General features: G+C 37.6%; 1 protein-coding gene across 1 annotated transcript; it reads right to left on the bottom strand.

Annotated features, from left to right (window-relative positions):
- Positions 1–10,519: 10,519 nt before the first annotated feature.
- LOC115929737 (monocarboxylate transporter 5-like) lies at positions 10,520–12,849 on the bottom strand. The gene is made up of 2 exons (XM_030999668.1): positions 11,793–12,849; positions 10,520–11,040 (listed from the first exon to the last, which is right to left on the bottom strand). Exons 1-2 carry the CDS (start codon positions 12,835–12,837, stop codon positions 10,850–10,852), a joined length of 1,236 nt encoding a protein of 411 aa, XP_030855528.1. The 5' UTR covers positions 12,838–12,849; the 3' UTR covers positions 10,520–10,849.
- Positions 12,850–18,158: the final 5,309 nt, after the last annotated feature.

Below are 18,158 nucleotides of genomic sequence, written 5' to 3'. Positions count from 1 at the left end.
AATCGTGAGCTAAAGGAAGGCGGCATGGGGGATGTCACAAATATTGAGACGTGTAATGTGTGTACATGTGTTTTTACCTGTATACACAGACAGAGGGCCAAAGCAAATTAACTTTGTCATCTGCATCTGTTTTTTCTCTCACCAAGGGGGAGATGTTTACATTGTCGTATTTAATAGCATATAGCGAAGAAGAGTTCATTAAGGGGCTCTCCTAAAGGGATATACCAACCATAGGAATTAAGCGATTGACGACACAGAGTATGAGGATGATGGTGTTTACATTGTTGTATTGAAGACCATATAGCGATGAAGAGTTCATTAAGGGGCTCTCCTAAAGGGATATACCAACCATAGGAATTAAGCGAATGACGATACAGAGGATGAGGATGATGGTGTTTACATTGTTGTATTGAAGACCATATAGCGATGGAGAGTTCATTAAGGGGCTCTCCTAAAGGGATATACCAAGCACTGGAATAGAGCTTACGATAATACAGATGATGAGGATGAGGATGAGGAGGAGAAGGGTGGGTGGGTGAGTGAAGAAAGAAGATGACGACGACGACGACGGCGTTGACATTGTCGTTTTGAAGAGCATATTGTGATGGAGAGTTCATTAAGAGGCAAGACTAAAGGGTATATCAATCATTCGAAAGAAAGATAATAATGAGAGAGAGGATGAGGAGGAGGATGGTGGGAGGTTGAAAGTATGCCAGTGAAGATCCCATGGTGACGATGTGTCACCACTTGTTATTTTGGCCTGCGTGATCAACAGTCTTATATAGTCATAATATAGTTCGTATAACATTACAGGATAGGGAGCGTAATTAATTGGAATGGACACTGTGTAAATAAATTGCCTATGGTGATTTTATATCTTGCATGGGTGAAAAAACAAATCTAATTATTTATTCATTTTTATAGAAAACAAATATACAAAACTGAGAAGGAAAAACTTGCGAAGTGCTAACCCGTTAGTTTTACCCGTCGAATTTTAATGCATACTAAATATGAGTTGGTTGCCTCGAAGAACCGCAAAGAGAGTGAGAAAATACCATTACCCTTCAGAAAACCCAGATTTTGTTTAGACTTTCGTTTAATAGTGACTGGCACTTTTAAATTTTACACTAGATTTCCATCAATATGAGCATGATATCCAAATTTTTAAACATGACATAGCCTCAATGTCCTGTGCGTATTAAATAACTGGGACCTAAGATATGTCGTATTCAGCACGGAGTAAACTTTGCCCCCCCCCCATTTGAAACCGTAAGAAAAATATCCAAGTGGCCGCCCATTTTACCTCCGCAGTTCGAGATTGATTTCGCCCCCTCCCTGTTTTATCCACTGTTGGATATGCCACTGAGATTGAGGAATTTGACATTATTGGCAAAAGGAAGAGTCATACCGGATAAATTAAGTCCAGACTTCCAATTAGTGACACTACTCTAGACCCTATTCTATTCAAATGAGGTTCATTGTAAGGAGATCGGATGTGGATATTCTTCGAATCGATTTTTGACATGTTGACACGGAAGCGAGCTAGTGCAGGATGTCGAGAGTACCAATTCGAAGGGAAGGGAGAGGCTTGTGTTATCACGGTACTTCTCTCTTGAGCTCTGATGTAGTTAACCTCCTCAAAAATAAAATAAGTCCGGTTATGTTCTCACAACCGAATTCTCTCTGATTTCTAGCGCGTCTGAAAACCCCTTTCTATATGTTTTCTCATTTTCATCATCTTTAATAATACTGCCTTGAAAATTTTGTTGCATTGGCTAGATGGAGTCAATCTACCTGACTTTTATCAAAGAGTCTGACAATCCCGTCTCATTGGAAAATTTGTCGGGTTTCAATTTTTGTAGGAGTCCTACAACTTTGAGGTTGCAAAGTTTGTTGCATGAGTTAGATGGGTTGGAATCTGCCTGACTTGGGGAAGGGCCTCTTTAAGGGAGCTAGGGCCTAAACACTTGACGACTACGGGCAGGCTAACGATCTTTATTTAAATAAATCTCTTCATGTCTTCAGCTGAATTTTACCCGGCTGTATTTGAATGTACTATCAAGACCCGACGATGGCATTTTGAAGGGAAGAGAAATGACACGTTAATATCTGAACCAGTTGTGAACTTTTCCAGACTTGGCAGAGGATAAGGAAGAGTGGATTTATGGAACGTCTCGATACAAGATGACATGTTAGTCTCCCTGACCTATTAACTGCAGGCGGTTTCAGGCGAATACATTCATTTGCATAGTTGGATGAGTCATCACTGGGAAATGTCATCAAGAAAGTGTCAAGTAACATATCGGATGCTCACCGTGTTCGTGTGTGAGTTTGTATTTCATCCGGGTATGTCATGCAAAACGCAGACAGTAAAACTTATTCGCTGCAGTTTCTTCTCCCGTTCGTTTATCCAATGTTGTTAATATTTGATTTAATCTAGGACATTAAGCTTCACCAACACAAGTTTAAAAGAAGGAAGGAAGATGGAGGAGGGGTGGTAAGTCCTCATGCTGACAACTTACTAGCAACAATAGTCTCACATAATTTATCCTCATTTTTATCTATAACTGTACATCATTATCACCAAAATTTAATATGATTAAAGAAAATAGAGGGGCAATATTATGAATGACACGGATTCTAATTTGTCACGCTAAACCCATATAACCAATCAGAAACAGGTGCAATGAAAGAGATGAGAGGGAGGGGGGGGGGGGGTAATCAATTTCTAATTTCCAAAGAAGGCGGATGTAGCCCTTCCCTCCCTCCCCTCTCTCTTCCTCCCTCCCTCTCTACCCTCATTTCTTTCTCTTTTCTATCTCTCTCTCCCCTCTCTATATCTCTCATTCTCTTTGTCTATCTATGTACATGTATGTATGTCTGTCTGTCTGTATGACTCTCTATCTCTTTGTCTCCCTTTCTCTCTCTTTCACTCTGCAGCAAAGCAAAGTGTACCCCTGCAACCACAACAACAATCCGAAATCAAGCTTACCCCTAAACCTTTTTACCATTATATTCTTGATTTCTTTCTATTTCTCATGACAATGACATATGCCCTCTATAACCACCGGAGAGTGAAATGTCACCCTCTTTCACGTTGGAAATGCAGCACATAATGAAACCGGGATCGCCAGTCCTCTACGATACCTTTTTTTGGAAAAAAGAGAAATAATATCTCATCACGTTCAATCTACATTTTATAGATTAGTTTCGTCATCTTTTTGTATATACTGTAGTACTTGGAGTACTACTCACATATGATTATTAGTACCGGTGATAGAATTCCATTTTGAAATAATAGTTTTAAAAGGGGTTACTAAATTTTCTCGCAGAAAATCACAAACTGAAAATACTGCGCATAGACTTGAATATTTTGGAACAACATAAACATATGGCCCGCAAATGCCAGATACATCCCTGTCTTACTATTTCTACTTACAATTAAACAAAAATGAAAGAAATGTCAGAGAATCCTTAAAGCTCAAAAGTCTTTTTTATTCTGGACTAAATTCAATACTCCCTGTAAACTTTACACCCGCCTCTTTCATTTTTTGTTCTAAACGTTTCAATCGACTTCTGTCATACCCGTCATACTGCTATATAACCGAAAAGTGCACTTTTTGATGCATGTGCTTCTTCCATTTGCTCACAGCACTGCAGGTACAAAGTAGATTTGAACATGGCACATGAATATAACCACAATCCCTTGATACATCTTTAGGATAAAAAGTGTCAACGTGAAATAACTTTGCGATCAATATTGGGATCTTTATTACAATTACAAAACACAAACCCATTTCTTTCACGATATCTAGAATATTTTTCCCCGACAGCAGTACAAAGCCTAGTGGATATTCTTATTGAAAGGTGCCGAAAAAATATGTCTTCAAATTTGCCTAAAAGGTTTTGAGAATCCTTATTTCATGAAATTTGAATTTACTTCTATTTCATGTTGATATCTATGATTTGTTTCGTGTTACGAATAGAAATTTTATTGAAACTAAACTTATATATCTCTTTTCATTTTTAACAGTAGATTTTGATAATTTTTCTTCACACCTCTGGAATTATTTCCATAAATTTTGACCCGAACCTACTGATAATCGTTATACTTTCATGACCATGCCAACCTTTAAATAGTACCTGTATTCAGCAGATGAGTAATGCAATAGTGCTTATAATAATATATAGAATAATCAAAAGTATATTAAAAAGAATAACACAGCTAACTTGGATGTCTTCCTGTGATATTACCCCCCCCCCCTCCTCCCTCGAAGGCTCTTAAACATTTGTACTTCTTTCTTTGATAGTTATGATTAAAATGAAAATTTCATAAAGCCATGACCCATCAAAGTATCAAAATTACATGTAGATGACAGAAAAGAAGATATAGCTACTTGTGTGCGATGCCAGTGTATCTATTCCTCACGATAAATTGTACACGATAAATTTCAAATGTATAAACACACCTAGTTAAAATTAATCCCACCGTTAAAAACTGATAGCAAAGAGCATTGATCAGAAATGGTATTTTATTTCATTGATGCATGATGAAAACTGTGTTGTCATGGTTAAAGACAGATCTTTTAGTTACCTTTCTGGGGGTGTTTGACAAAGATCCTAAGTTGAACTTGTCTCTAAGTTGGAATTAACAATTATGGAAAGCCGTTAGCATCTATGAAAATATTTTGTAAAAATTATTTTAAATTGTTCATATTTTCTATAATAAAGGAGATTTCATGTTCTTGATGTGGAATTTATAAAAAGTCTAAAATACTTGCTTTTTAGCTTTTTATTATATATCATTTTAAGGCTACTAATGGCTCTCCATAATTGTTAAGTCCAACTTAGAGTTAAGTTCGACTTAGGATCTTTGTGAAACACCCCCTGGATGCGTTTTTAGTGGTAACATCACTTCTTGAGATGAGTTAGTTAGGGAACGAGGGTCCTCTAGTATTGACAACCACGCGTCTTTTTGCCATCTTTAACGTCCTTAAAAGATGGACGATAATATTCAGTTAAAGTGCTTGAAATACACAATACAACAGTAAAAAATAAAGATTCATTCAGGCATTCAACAGACAGACGTGCCCGACGTTTGCTGCAGAACGATACTCGATGAAGTTTACAACTCGCGTTTAGGAAAATATTTGCCAACATCCTCCCGCCTTGCAGGCGTGCTGGAGGAACCGTTACCATGGAAACGAGACGAACATGACTGATTTTGATGTTAGGAAGTTGACATGAGATGGAAGCGATACATCTCAAGAGAGGAATGTCATCATGTCAACTTGGTGTAATGGAAGTATAATGAAATCGATCTTGTGTAATTTGTGATAAATCGTGGTAGAGAGGTTGGGAGACTGGAGAGCTTGAATGTTTAATTACACGTCTCGCGATTTCTCAGTCGTTTTACTTAATCATGATTAATCAAGCGCGTTACAATGCACGCATGTTTCCGACCTCCACCTAGCGATCAAGAAGAATCAAGAAGAATGGGAAATATAGCGTGAAGTGTTCACGAAAATCAAATGAACTGTATAAATATTAACATAATTTAGCACTGAATTGAAGGAATAAAGAAAGTAGTGTCAACACAGTGTGATTTGAAAGCTTCATGTTTAGACGTCTAATTTACACCTTGTTTCTTCTGATTTATCCGGTTTGGATATGGAATAAAAGGGGATTTAAGTTTCGATCTTCAAAATACGTAATATGAGATGCAAACTTATAATAAACTTTATTTAAGATTTAAAATCATTCTAGTATTTACCATAATGAACATAACATGTATTTATATATCGCCCATGTTTCGTTTGATATACTGCTTTGGTTGTATTTCCTCGACCGTTTCTTCTCCTCGAGTTCTCTGTATCACTCATTGTCTTTATCCACTTCTCACCCTCTTGCGTCAAAATCATAACACGATGACGAATTTAACAATTGTTTTGACAGGGTCTTGAAAGAATGACTACTTGAATTTTTCAGCGAAGTAATCTTAGAATGCAATGAAAATTATCCCTGAAAATAATTGGAATTCAGTGTCCATTCATTTGTCGATAAGAATAATAACAATTTATATTTTCACTTGGTTAATTACTGTAAGATAATGAATATTACAACTAGATAATCAATATACAGTAGGCTTGCGGGTGCACCATGTGAGAGAGAGAGGGAGGATGGAGGAATCCTGAAAAGGACTCTCGATAATCTTTCTTGAGGGTTTAATGTCCTGAAAAGGACTGTTGGTATAGTCTTGAAAAAACACTTTTGGTTATCTTTCTTAGCTTATAGTTCTAAGGAGAACTATAGCGCTTGAAGAGGATGAGTGGCGGGAGTGTCATCGCATTGTCACGACACATCATTTTTCAACATGTATTTCTTTTACAAATATGGGATTTTTGATTTTATGTTGAGTCTATTTGAAATGACGTATATCTACTGCATCAAAACCACTTCAAACTCATCCCAAAATTTCAAAGTTGGTTTTAACAAAAAAATGCTAGAAACAAAAGAAATATGAAGATATATGACGGTAATTCTTTCGTGGACAAGAAAAAAGCATTTAAAACATGCTTTCACCAAAAATAATGCGTCATAAATTATATCACCCTTAAAACTTAAAACTAAACAAAATCATAGGTCTATAAGTTCTCAGAAAGTGAACTTTACCTTTAAACAAATTATTTTTAAAGGTGGATAGGGTTACATGAATATTTTGCCAAAAAACCACACCAGCGTAAACAGTGCCATGATTAAGAGCAACGAAGTGGCACCAAAAGAAGATCAAATTTGACCCCAATTAAGGCTTTGCATTCATGTTGTTCGTTAAATTGACAGGACATGGACGTTTTGTAAATCTGTCCTTCCCCCCCCCCCTTTCTCTCTCTCTCTCTCTCTCTCTCTCTCTCTCTCTCTCCCTCCCTCTCTCTCTCTTCTGAATTCTTAAAGCACTTGAGACAGACAGAACTGTTGAACAGACTTCATATGAGGTGTCGAAAGTGTACTGATTGGACACACGGACTTTATATTAGATGGGATACAAATTTTGGAGGGAGCTGTGTCAAAAATGTCTTTCAGCATTATATCTATTTCGCACATATTATCTGATAGAATAAACAGGGGTCTTCTGTTATGACTCCCCCTCCTGGTAGTATGGTAGTGTTGGGGAGGGGGGGGGGTAGAGACGCTGGTGCCATTTGGGGGAGGGGCAGCGGCTCTACATGATGGATGAAATGCGAGAAACTAAAGCCATTTGCACGATACAAAATTAAAAGTTAAACATATTATATGTTCTCTCTCCCTTTCTCTCCGCCTCTCTCTCCCTCTCCCCTCTCCCTCTCACTCTCTCTCTCTCTCTCTGTCTCTTTCTCTCTCTCTCTCTCTCTCTCTCTCTCTCAATCCCTCTGTCTCCCCCCCCCCCCTCTCTCTCTCTCTCTCTCTCTCTCACTCCATCTCTCATGTTGTTCACCCTTTGTCTATTTTTACGTCACACTTTTCGTCCAAAAAAGATTTCCCTGCCGGGAGGGTGGACGGGAAAAGCAAAACACTTAACTAAGGAATCAGAGACCTCATTCCCGCTAGCAAATGCACGTAACTACTTCAGTTTAGCACCTGCATGCATATAATGTCACGGGGAAATTAACTGTATGCACCAGATTGCCTTCGAAGATGTACTCCTCTTTGCCTAGCAAAGAATTGGAGGATAATTTTGTGGAATTAACGTAATGAATTAAGGTCTTAGACCGTGGTTTGTTCGTGTGCACTATATATTTAAGCTCCTAGTTTTCAAGTTTACGAAATTGAAAATCTTTATATGCATGCAACCTTTTCTATGTGTTTCAGACCAAGGAGCGCAAGAGAGAATCTAAAAAATATATAAGGTGGAATAATAAAATTACTCCAAAAAGAAAAATCAGGGAATAGAGAGATTAAGAGGGATGGGGAGAGATAGAGAGAGATGGTGACGGAGAGAGAGAGAGATGGGGGAGAGAGAGAGAGAGAGAGAGAGAGAGAGAGAGATGGGAAGGGGAGGGGAGGAGATCGACGGGGACTAGAAAAAGAGTGCCTTCGGACGAGAGTAAGTTGTAATTTCAGAGTATAGAAGATGATACCGATTGTCCAAGCAAGAAGTTACCTCTTGGTCCAAGTTAGTCACGGGTGAAACATACGTTTTTGAAACTTGTATTTGAATGCTGTTCTTCCACTCTGGAATCCTTCGCCGACACTCAATGGCGTATCCGAAGGGGCTTCAATAAGGGGGGGGGGGGTACCCTTTTCCCCGGCAAAGTTCACTCTGGCGTATCTGAATGTAGCTCATATGAAGCCAGCTTCTCTAGTACTGTATTCAAAAGGAAATAATAATTGTATTTTTTTTTAATCTCCTCTCCAATTTCGTCATTCGTCCTATGAAGATCAACTGGTCACATAGGCTGTCGTTAAACGTCTTATACGGAAATTAAATTAGTAATCAATTAATTAACGTAATCGACCGATGTCCGGCCATAGGGGGTATTGTAATTGTTGTGTTCGGTGTCTTGTCATTCAAGTGTTGATCTTGTTGTGTGTAAGGTACGTTGCTCTTCTCTTTAATTTTCACTATCACTTGAACATCACGATGTTAGGAAAATCCTGATATTTTGACCGCAGTGTAAATAGACATATTCTGGCTTTCAATATTATCATAGCGTGTTATCATTTATTGGGCTCTCGCTGTGTAGATTCAAGGCCAACCTTGTTGTCACGTTCTTTTTAATCGTTATTAATCCATTTCATCTCCAAAGTAATCTCATCTCCTGGACACTACCTAAACATAGTCTTTACTATAGTCTTTACTGATGAGAAAAGGATAATTAATCATAGAATTCGACGAAATTTACTCTTAGGAAATTAAAAAAAAAAAAAAAAAATCAAACAAAACAAACAAAATGAGCATATTGATTCTGTTTCACCATTTTCATTTGTGGGTAATTTTATTAGTTGTTCAACAACCTGAGAAAGAAACAGTAGGAATAAAGTTACAACCCCACAAAGCGTGGTTCATTAGCAAGTCTCATAATCTCATGTACAAGTAAGATGGAATATTTATGTATCTAAATATGTATCTAAATATTTCCATTCAGAGATTTGAATTGAATCTAATCGAATTGGTATTTATTCAAATAATTCCACATGGCAGCCCCGGGGCTGAATTACAGGGATTTTACGAGGTAAATTGACAAAAGACAAAATGACAAGCAGTAGATGGTAGGTTCAAATCCCGCTGGTTCCAAGATTTTTTCTGACTTGTTTTTCAATTACAGATCGATCAATCGATCTTATTTTCTGGGTGTAAGCCACAAATATGTTCAAAAGACAAATTGTTTTATAATTTATACATAAACTATGGTAATACAATAATATAATAATATGAAGGAGAGAAATAGAGAGAGAGAGAGAGAGTAAGAGGAAGAGAGAAAGAAATTGAGAGACGAGACTGAAAGGAGAGAACGAGAAACAATAATGTAGGGGCACAAGACCGTGTGGCAACCTAGAGGAAGAGAATATAAATTACATGATAAATGAGAAGATTGATTAACTAAATAATCATCTGAAACCATCACCCTGAAATTGAGTCAAAATAGAACTAAACCCATAGTAATTAAACATAGAACTATACAAAAGCTTCAAGATGCTTGCTAGAGGTACAATTTTCGTTTTGAAAATCGCAGTAATACGACGCGTACACATTGACAAGCTTACTCATCACGCCCGGCCGCTGGGAGAAATAATGAGCGATTACTTACATTTTCCTGTGTGACCTAACCTTATGACTGTGTAAGTTTCTGATCAAATGCCACGATAAGTATCTGCGAAACGAGGACAGCGCCCCTATTTTAAAGCATCGTACATTTATTAAGAAGCACTTTATTGCCAAATGAGGGTTGCTTCATTACTGATAAGCGTTCTGTAACGACCATTTCAAAATGTGATTGTGATTGGGGAGTGGGAAGGGGGGGGGGGGGGGGGGGGGGGGGGGGGGGGGGGGTGGGGGGGGGGGGGTAATTGTGAGGATCTCAACTGATGTACATGAACTAGTTCAGTCTCGTTCAACGAATAGTTGTTTGAAATGCTTTGATATCAAGGATGTTTGACATAAATATATTTATTCGTTTTATTTAAACAGGGTACCTCTCTCAGTATTTAAACCGTTTTCCTGAGACACCCTGTACAAATTATAGGTTATAGAGGGCAGGCACGTAGCCAGAATAAGGGGTAAGAGCATTTTTTTTTTGTCCCGAAAATTCGAAAATTTTGACCGATCGATATTTCGTTCCGTTGGGGGGGGGGGAGGGGTTAAGGTCACCTCTTTTGGGTCACCCATTGGCAGGATTTTTTTGGTTTTAATTTTTTTATTATTTATTTAAAAGAAATTGAGAGGGGGTTCCTCCAAAACACACACACAAACTTTGAGGGGGGGGGGTTCGACCCCCAACCCACCCCCCCCCCCCCTTTGTACGCCCCTGGGTGGTATGTGTTTTAATCAGACATTCGCAAGTGAAACTGTATCCAATATCAGTTCACGTCTCCTTCCAAATTGCACATTGTCCAAAGTCGAAAACGATTTACGCTTTCCTTGACCTCAAACAAATATGTATCTTGACCCCAAACATGACCTTCACAGATGACGTCATAAGCGATCTAATACCTGAGTTCGTGTGCGATATATTTCGTTGTTGAAGAAAATATATACACTGCCCTCTTTTGTCACAACCGTGTGATTTCTAAGATTGATAAAAGTTGCAGAATATGTTTCAAAGCTATATTTTCCCTTACTCCACGTATACTCTACCACAACCCCGTCTAACATCTAACCTCTTTGAAGAGTAGTGTTCATCAGTTTTCTATTGGCCTGACACTCATGAAAGTTGTTCTCAGTCACCCGCTTTCGCTTTCTTAGGCAGGCCGTTGTAATGATGACTTGGACGATTACGATTGCGTGTACGATGCCAATGATGATGAAGACTTTTGTGTACGACTGGGTTAAGTCAAACAGAGATCCTGCATTATAACATGAACAAGACATACAACACCGTCAATCAATCAGATCAATCTTTTATGGAAAAAACATGGTTAATATGAGAACGGAAACTGAGTATCAAATACTCATTTAATAGTAACTACTTATATTTACAGTTGCGGATTAAGTAACCCCCTCCACCCCCTCCCACACACCTAGCCAATCTGGTATATCATACAGAACGCACGGAGGATAACAATAAATGTACTCCCCTCATATGCCCTAACCCAACAACACCCACCCCTCTACCTAGGGGAAATTTAGACCCTAGGATAAAGCAAACATTTGAAAGCTCCTTTTCTTGTTTTGAGGCACCCCAAAAGTCATCTATTAATTTGGTATAAGGATCCATATGGCACAAGAAATGAAATTTCTTATTTAAGAAAGGTTAGTAATTATATCAGAAAGTCCGTTTGATAGTTTGTTATGCAGAGTATTACGTTACTTATACTCGATGTACCATTGTCTTAAGTTTGTTTTTGGCAACAAGTATGTTTCAGAACAGCAGTATTTGGCTGAGCTTGGCATGATGGAATAAAGCACCAAAGAAACCTACCTATACAAAAAAGCCATTATATTTTGCTATGAAAAGGTGGAAAACTAAATAAGAAAAACAAAAATTATACCTCAGGATGAGAATTAATTAATGTTTCAGGAGGGGAATTGTCCTCGATATTTTTTAAAAGAGGGGTATGCCCTGTGTTTGACCCCTTCCCCCTGCTCTAACAAGTACCTGAGATGTATCCGGCTGCTAACGCACCGAGTCCGAAAAAGAACGAAGCAAGTGCAATGGCGAGGCTGAGGTTATCTTGGTCTACCAGGGTTTCCTTCGGAATGGCGAGAAACAACGTATCTAATGAGAAAAAGCAGAACCCTTGTAAAAATGCCAATCCAGCCCTGGTCGAATAATCTGACCCGATAAAATCCAAGAGAAATGATATTGTGATTGGGATTCCAGCAACGATGTAGATGTAGAAGGCATTGACGTCTTTGGTGACCAGGGCGATGAACACTGTCCTTCCAATGATACCACCAACACCGGCGATTGATGAGAGGGAAACAGCTCGAGATTCGGCGATACCAAGTTGTTCTGCATGGGGTACCAGGAAAAACATCCAAGAGTAGTAGGCATAGGCGAAGAGGAAAATGGTAAGGAGATTGAACCAAAACAACGGTTCCTGAAGCAGAAGTGACTTCCAGCCAGACTCGTGCCTTAGAGAAGACTCCTTTTGTTCCCCAAGTACGTTTCGCGGGGTATCGGTATGAAGGTTTGGGTTGCCATCGATAAGTTGTAAACTTTCCGCAGTTCCTATCTCAGTCTCAATGCCAAGATCTTGTTCACCGCTGTCTTTCTCTTCAAAAGAAGGACGCCTTATTGATGCGCATCGTGTAACTTCAGCATATGACGTTGCTGAGGAATTCCCACCTGTCTGGAAATGTTGCTTTGTCACGCTAGCATCTTGATTCTCCAATCCATTATCTCTAATCCTCTCCTTATCCTGCACATCAGATGGACCCGACCCATCTCCTTGAACTTGATCGTATCCTGCACGGGGGTTCCTCAAGTTGGGTTCTCGTATGGCTACTGCACACACGATCAGGTTCAGGGTTATCCCTCCTAAGATTAGGAACGTACCCTCATACCCGTAGGCTTCCAGTGACTGTTCAGTGATCAATGGTAGGAGCATTGTCCCAGCGGTATGGCCGTACATAGATATGGTATTTATTAGGACGAACCCATCAGGGAAAAAGTCATTTACCACGAGCATAAAAGGCATGTACACGCATGCGATGCCAACTCCTGCAGAAAGGATAGAACAAACGAAATGTTAAACGTTCTAATTTTCCGCATTGTGAATTCTAGTTGGACTTTCTTGTCATCTTTACTGCCTATTCAAATAAATAAAAAACTTTCCTTACTCAGAGTATGGAAGCTTTAAAGTGACTAAAGCCATAGAACATTCAGTGCAATAATTAACGAACCTTGTTTCAGTTTCGGATTTATATAGGAAACGTATAAGTTTAATACTCACAAACAACTTCTTTTATCTGAAATACAGGTGACCGTGATGATGCATTCTAAGCTAATTGTCATCCCCTATTCCTTTTCTCGAATAGAAAATATAAAACTAATATAAACAAATTAATCAGTTCTTGTAAATGCATATTTGTTAGGGTATCATCAAATACATCTTCTCTAATCTAATAAGCATTTGGTAATATGGTGGTATTTGTTAACTTATCAATCATTCCCTATTCCTTTTCTCGAATAAAAACAAAAGATCTGATTCATCACGTTCATGAGATAAATATTAAAATAAGGTTTGTTTGTCACGAAGAATATCATACCTGTCAGAGCCAGGCTCGTTCCTACGAGTATGGTATTACCAAGGAAGGCAGAGAGTACCAAGCATACGCCACTCATTGTCCCTCCGATCAAGGCTACCAAACGACGACTTGTTCTCTTTAAAATCAAAGATATCATCGGGCCTGAAAAGAGAAAAGCTCAGTTTATTTTGTTAAACAGAAATATGAAAGTCAACATGAGATTAGAATGTCAGAGTATCATCAATCGTCACACCCAACACTTATATTCTGATACACATTCTAATAAAGTACCATTAATTATAACTATATCTTTTTCTCCTGCAAGGTATTCCATCGTTGTCCAGATCCAATTACGACGCATCATTTTCGTTTTTTAAATCATTTAATACCAATCTATTCTTAAATGTCAACTTGTAAACTTCATTCATTGCAGAATTTAGTTGACTTTCAACCGATTCTAGAGTACTACCACTAAAAAAAAAGGTTTTTTTCGTCAGCAAACATGACAAGTTTTCCTGACTTGATACTAGAAACCAAATCATTAATATAGATGGTAAACAACAGGGGCCCTAAAACCGAGCCTTGTGATTCCCCAGAGATAATTGACCTTGTATTAGATAATTTACTCCCTATTTCTGTCAATTTAGCCATAAAGCAAAAGTAAGATTTAATCCATGCCAATGCATTCTCAGAGCATCCTATTATAGAAAGTTTCTTCAGCAATACATCATAATGTATATAATCAAATCATATCAATAAAGTAGTCATTCAGTTTTTGGCAACAAAGTCATCATTAATATTCAATTTTATGGAAAGCTGACCAGTGCCAGAGGAAATTTGCTTTAAAATTGATCATAATGCACCAGGTTTCACAGACTTATCTTACAATAAACCCTGTATAAAGTCTTGTTTAGATTTTCTTTTAGTTATACCTGTTTATGTTTCGTATTCTTAAATATTTTTCCGTAAACTTGGGGAGTTAAACTTTAAAGCCTTATTATGGAGTTACTTTCTTTTATTTATCAACGTAATTATTTCACCTGTGATCCAGGGAGAGGGTTTTTTCCTCAATCTTTTGCGTTTATATGGCATACGTTTTTTAATTACTGACATTACTTGATTGTACCACAATTTCCTAGCTATGTCAACGTTGCTAACACAAGATACATTAGAAACATTAAGTTGAAAAGATCGTTGACAGTTAAGTTTCTGAATTTGATATCATTATGAAAATTCCCAGCACTTCTAGAATGTAAGCATGTTTTTTGTATTGAAATTGTCTTTTTTTATTTCTATTAGTCACTTCAAGGTACATTGATATATTTGACAAATGTAAACAATCATGTTGATATCAAAACATGATTACTAATATGAGTTTTTATGACACCTGAAATACTGTGATCACCGGACATGTTGTATAAATATGGTCAACAAGTGTTTTAGAATACTGGGTCACGCGAGTAGGAAGCTTAATCAACTGTGACATAAGTGATCGTCCCTGCGAAAAGAAAAGAAATAATTTGAAAGTTTATACGCAAACTGGTCGAGGAAAGAGTACAAATTATATTTGCAATTTGTTTAAAATGTGAAAATATAAATTTAAAAAAAAAATGATGTGAATATTTTTCATCTGTAAATGTGTAACTTTATGTGAAACCTTGTATGGAAATGTAAACGTTCACTTTATTTAGACCTATGTGAAGATTATTTTGTTATTTTATATACAATGTTATAAATATGTACAATTTTCTTTATGAGAGAAGAGAATAAAAACCTATGAAAACAAAAAATTACAGATAAAAGAGATCGTGTCGATGAAGTAACGAGGGCGGTCTGTGTGTGACGGCCGTAACCATGAGTGCTCCTGCGTCGTAGAAGGTCTGTCCGTCGCTGAGCGAAAACTCACTATTGTCAGAAAGTAGGTCACAATTGAGGTTCCCCAATATAATCAGTTCACAATCAAAATCAAGAGCCTTATCATCATAGCAAACATTCAATCAAAATAATCAACTGAAGAGTTCGGCGGACAGTACATAACACAAATTCAAAATGATTTCACGTCCCGTACTTTGGTTTTTATCCAAATAGTTTCTAAGTTAAACCCAAGATATTTCACATGTTGAAAATGGAGGGTGTTGTTCTTCACATAAATCATCACACCCCCACCATGCCTACTTCTATCTTTCCTTAACCATCAATATGCAGTTCGTTGTTATAACTATCACAATGAGTCTCAGTAAGGCCGATGATGTCGAAGGGAGAATTTTTTAACGAATACCTTAAGTCTTCAAGTTTATTTGGAAGGAATAGAGTACCGAAGCTGTGACGTCATAAAAATCTATTTTTAGAATTTCTCAATTTTGTCTTCATATTCCGAAAGAACATCGAAAATAATGTCCAAATGTCGAAAAACCAATTGAATATGTTAAGTATTGGCTGAGATATGACCATCTGAATAAATATACTGCCCATATAATAGGAACTCAGTGTTATATGCTCTGGCTCCTAATGGTTAGGAGCCAGAGCATATAACACTGAGTTCCCATAGGACATATATTCATTCAGATGGTCATATCTCAGCCAATACTCAACATATTCAATTGGTTTTTCGACATTTGGACATTATTTTTGATGTTCTTTTGGAATATGAAGAAAAAAATTGAGAAATTCTAAAAATAGATTGTTGATGACGTCACACTTCACCACTCTATTAACATTCAATAACACACACGTAATCCTCGTTTTGAAATAACTGGTTTACTGACATCATCAGCAAGTTCACGATAGGCTTCTTGATTACTATTACTGTCTGCATTGTCAGGATTTCGAACTGAGTCACTTGATCCATTGAAGTTAATGCCGGGATCAAAGTTATGTAAGCAAGCCTTGCTACTGCTGTGATAATCATGGTTTGATTCAGTATTGTTCACACAAGTATACACACTTTGATCATTCTCAATGTCCCTGTTGAGGGATACATTAAAACCACTCTCATCAAAGCGTTGCTTTCTTTCGGGCTTTCTTTGGTACCACCATTACTAGAGTCAACAGTAAAATCATATAATTCACTTGAAATCTCTACAGCGCAAGGCTTAGTTGTTTATTCCGGGTTCGGAAGCCTTCTTGCCGTTTGCAGACTGTCAAGCCAATCTCGTGGAACATATCTCCCTTTGAGTCTCCGTCGAAATATCTGGTGTGGGTTGTTCCGAAAAAAAGGAGTCGGGCTGTATTTTACGACTGACGCATAATCTTTAGCAGTTAAATAAAAAATTAGTCGGCTCATTTTTACACGAAGCATATTTTTTCTCTTCATTTATTGTTTTTTATTATGTTTATGTTGATTGTTCAATAATGCTTTTATTTGTATATTCTCACATGCAGGGCCCCAACTTATTGTTGGTTGTGCTACACTGTTTTCTTTTAAATAAATACAAATGAATAAATAAATAAATACATTTACCACGGAGATGTGCGATTATATTCTGCGCAAGTACTCGAGCGCCGAAACTGTTACGATAATAATAATAATAATAATACATGAGATTTATATAGCGCCATTTTCCATTTTAATTAAATGCTCAAGGCGCTTCAAAATATTAGGAAACACATTACATCATGACAAAGAATTGTGTACATTTACATAAGAAAGAAAATGCAAACATGAACGAATGAATGTCTGTCTTCAAAACGCAAATTAAACAAATGGGATTTAAGGTTGCTCTTAAAAGATGTTGAAGAGTCGGAGTTCTTCAGCTCCTGTGGAAGTGAATTCCACAGGGCTGGTCCGGCATGAGCAAAAGCTCGTTCCCCCCAAGATTTCTTTGAAAGCGGTATGTGTAGAAGACCAGAGTTGGAGGATCGGAGGATACGTGTGGGTTGGTAGAGGTGAACTAAAGACTGGTTGTATTCAGGAGCTGTTCTGTTCATGATTTGATGAACTAAAAGAAGGATTTTGAAAATTATACGTTCTTTTACAGGCAACCAATGGAGATTTTGTAAGATAGGTGTAATGTGACTATGTTTGCTTGACAGAGAGATGATGCGTGCAGCTGCGTTTTGTAGTTTTTGTAACTGTGCAATTTGTGAATTTGGTAAATTATAGAGTAAACTGTTGCCGAAATCCAAACGTGAAGAAATAAGTGAGTGAACAAGTTTGTCTGTTGCCGAACGAGTCAGATATTTCCGTATGAAGCCAATATTGCGCAATTGATAGCGAACTGATCTAGAAATGCTTGTGATTTGTTTAGACATAGACATTTGAGAATCAAGAATGACGCCAAGATCGCGACATGAATTTGATAAGGGAATGGTGTTACCGGAAATAGAAATTGAGTCTATATTTAATTTATTCAACTGAGATTTTGAGCCGAAAAGAATGAATTCGCATTTACTACGATTTAATAGCAGAGAATGTGACTTCATCCAGGCGTCAATATCAGCGATGCAATTTTCCAAATTTTGCAAGGTTTGGGAAGCTCGAATTTGATGCGGCGGAAAAGAAACAAAAACTTGTATGTCATCTGCATATAAATGATAACAACAGAATGACGTTGAAAACATTTCTGAGACCAGTTAAATATATTGAAAATAAGGTGGGCCCGCCCACAGAGTCTTGGGGTACTCCACAGCCAAGTGGCCTGGGGGAGGATGTGAAACAATTTAAAAGGACAGACTGTGAATGGCATGAAAGATAGGATTCAAACCATTCAAGAGCATGGTCCTGGATACCCAGACTTGTGAGAGTATTTACAAGTATTTTGTGGTCTACGGT

Source organism: Strongylocentrotus purpuratus, unplaced genomic scaffold (assembly GCF_000002235.5).
Source record: "Strongylocentrotus purpuratus isolate Spur 01 unplaced genomic scaffold, Spur_5.0 spur5_scaffold_5, whole genome shotgun sequence".
NCBI classification, from domain to species: Eukaryota; Metazoa; Echinodermata; class Echinoidea; order Camarodonta; family Strongylocentrotidae; genus Strongylocentrotus; species Strongylocentrotus purpuratus.
Note: the sequence above shows the minus strand (reverse complement) of the source record. Positions and strands in the feature narration are given on the sequence as shown.

Coding starts and splice junctions, on each gene's coding strand:
- LOC115929737 (XM_030999668.1), bottom strand. CDS start 12,837: ATGCCTTTTATGCTCGTGGTAAATGACTTTTTCCCTGATGGGTTCGTC. Junction 11,041..11,792: donor AGCAGCCGGATACATCTCAG/GTACTTGTTAGA, acceptor GTTATAATGCAG/GATCTCTGTTTGACTTAACC.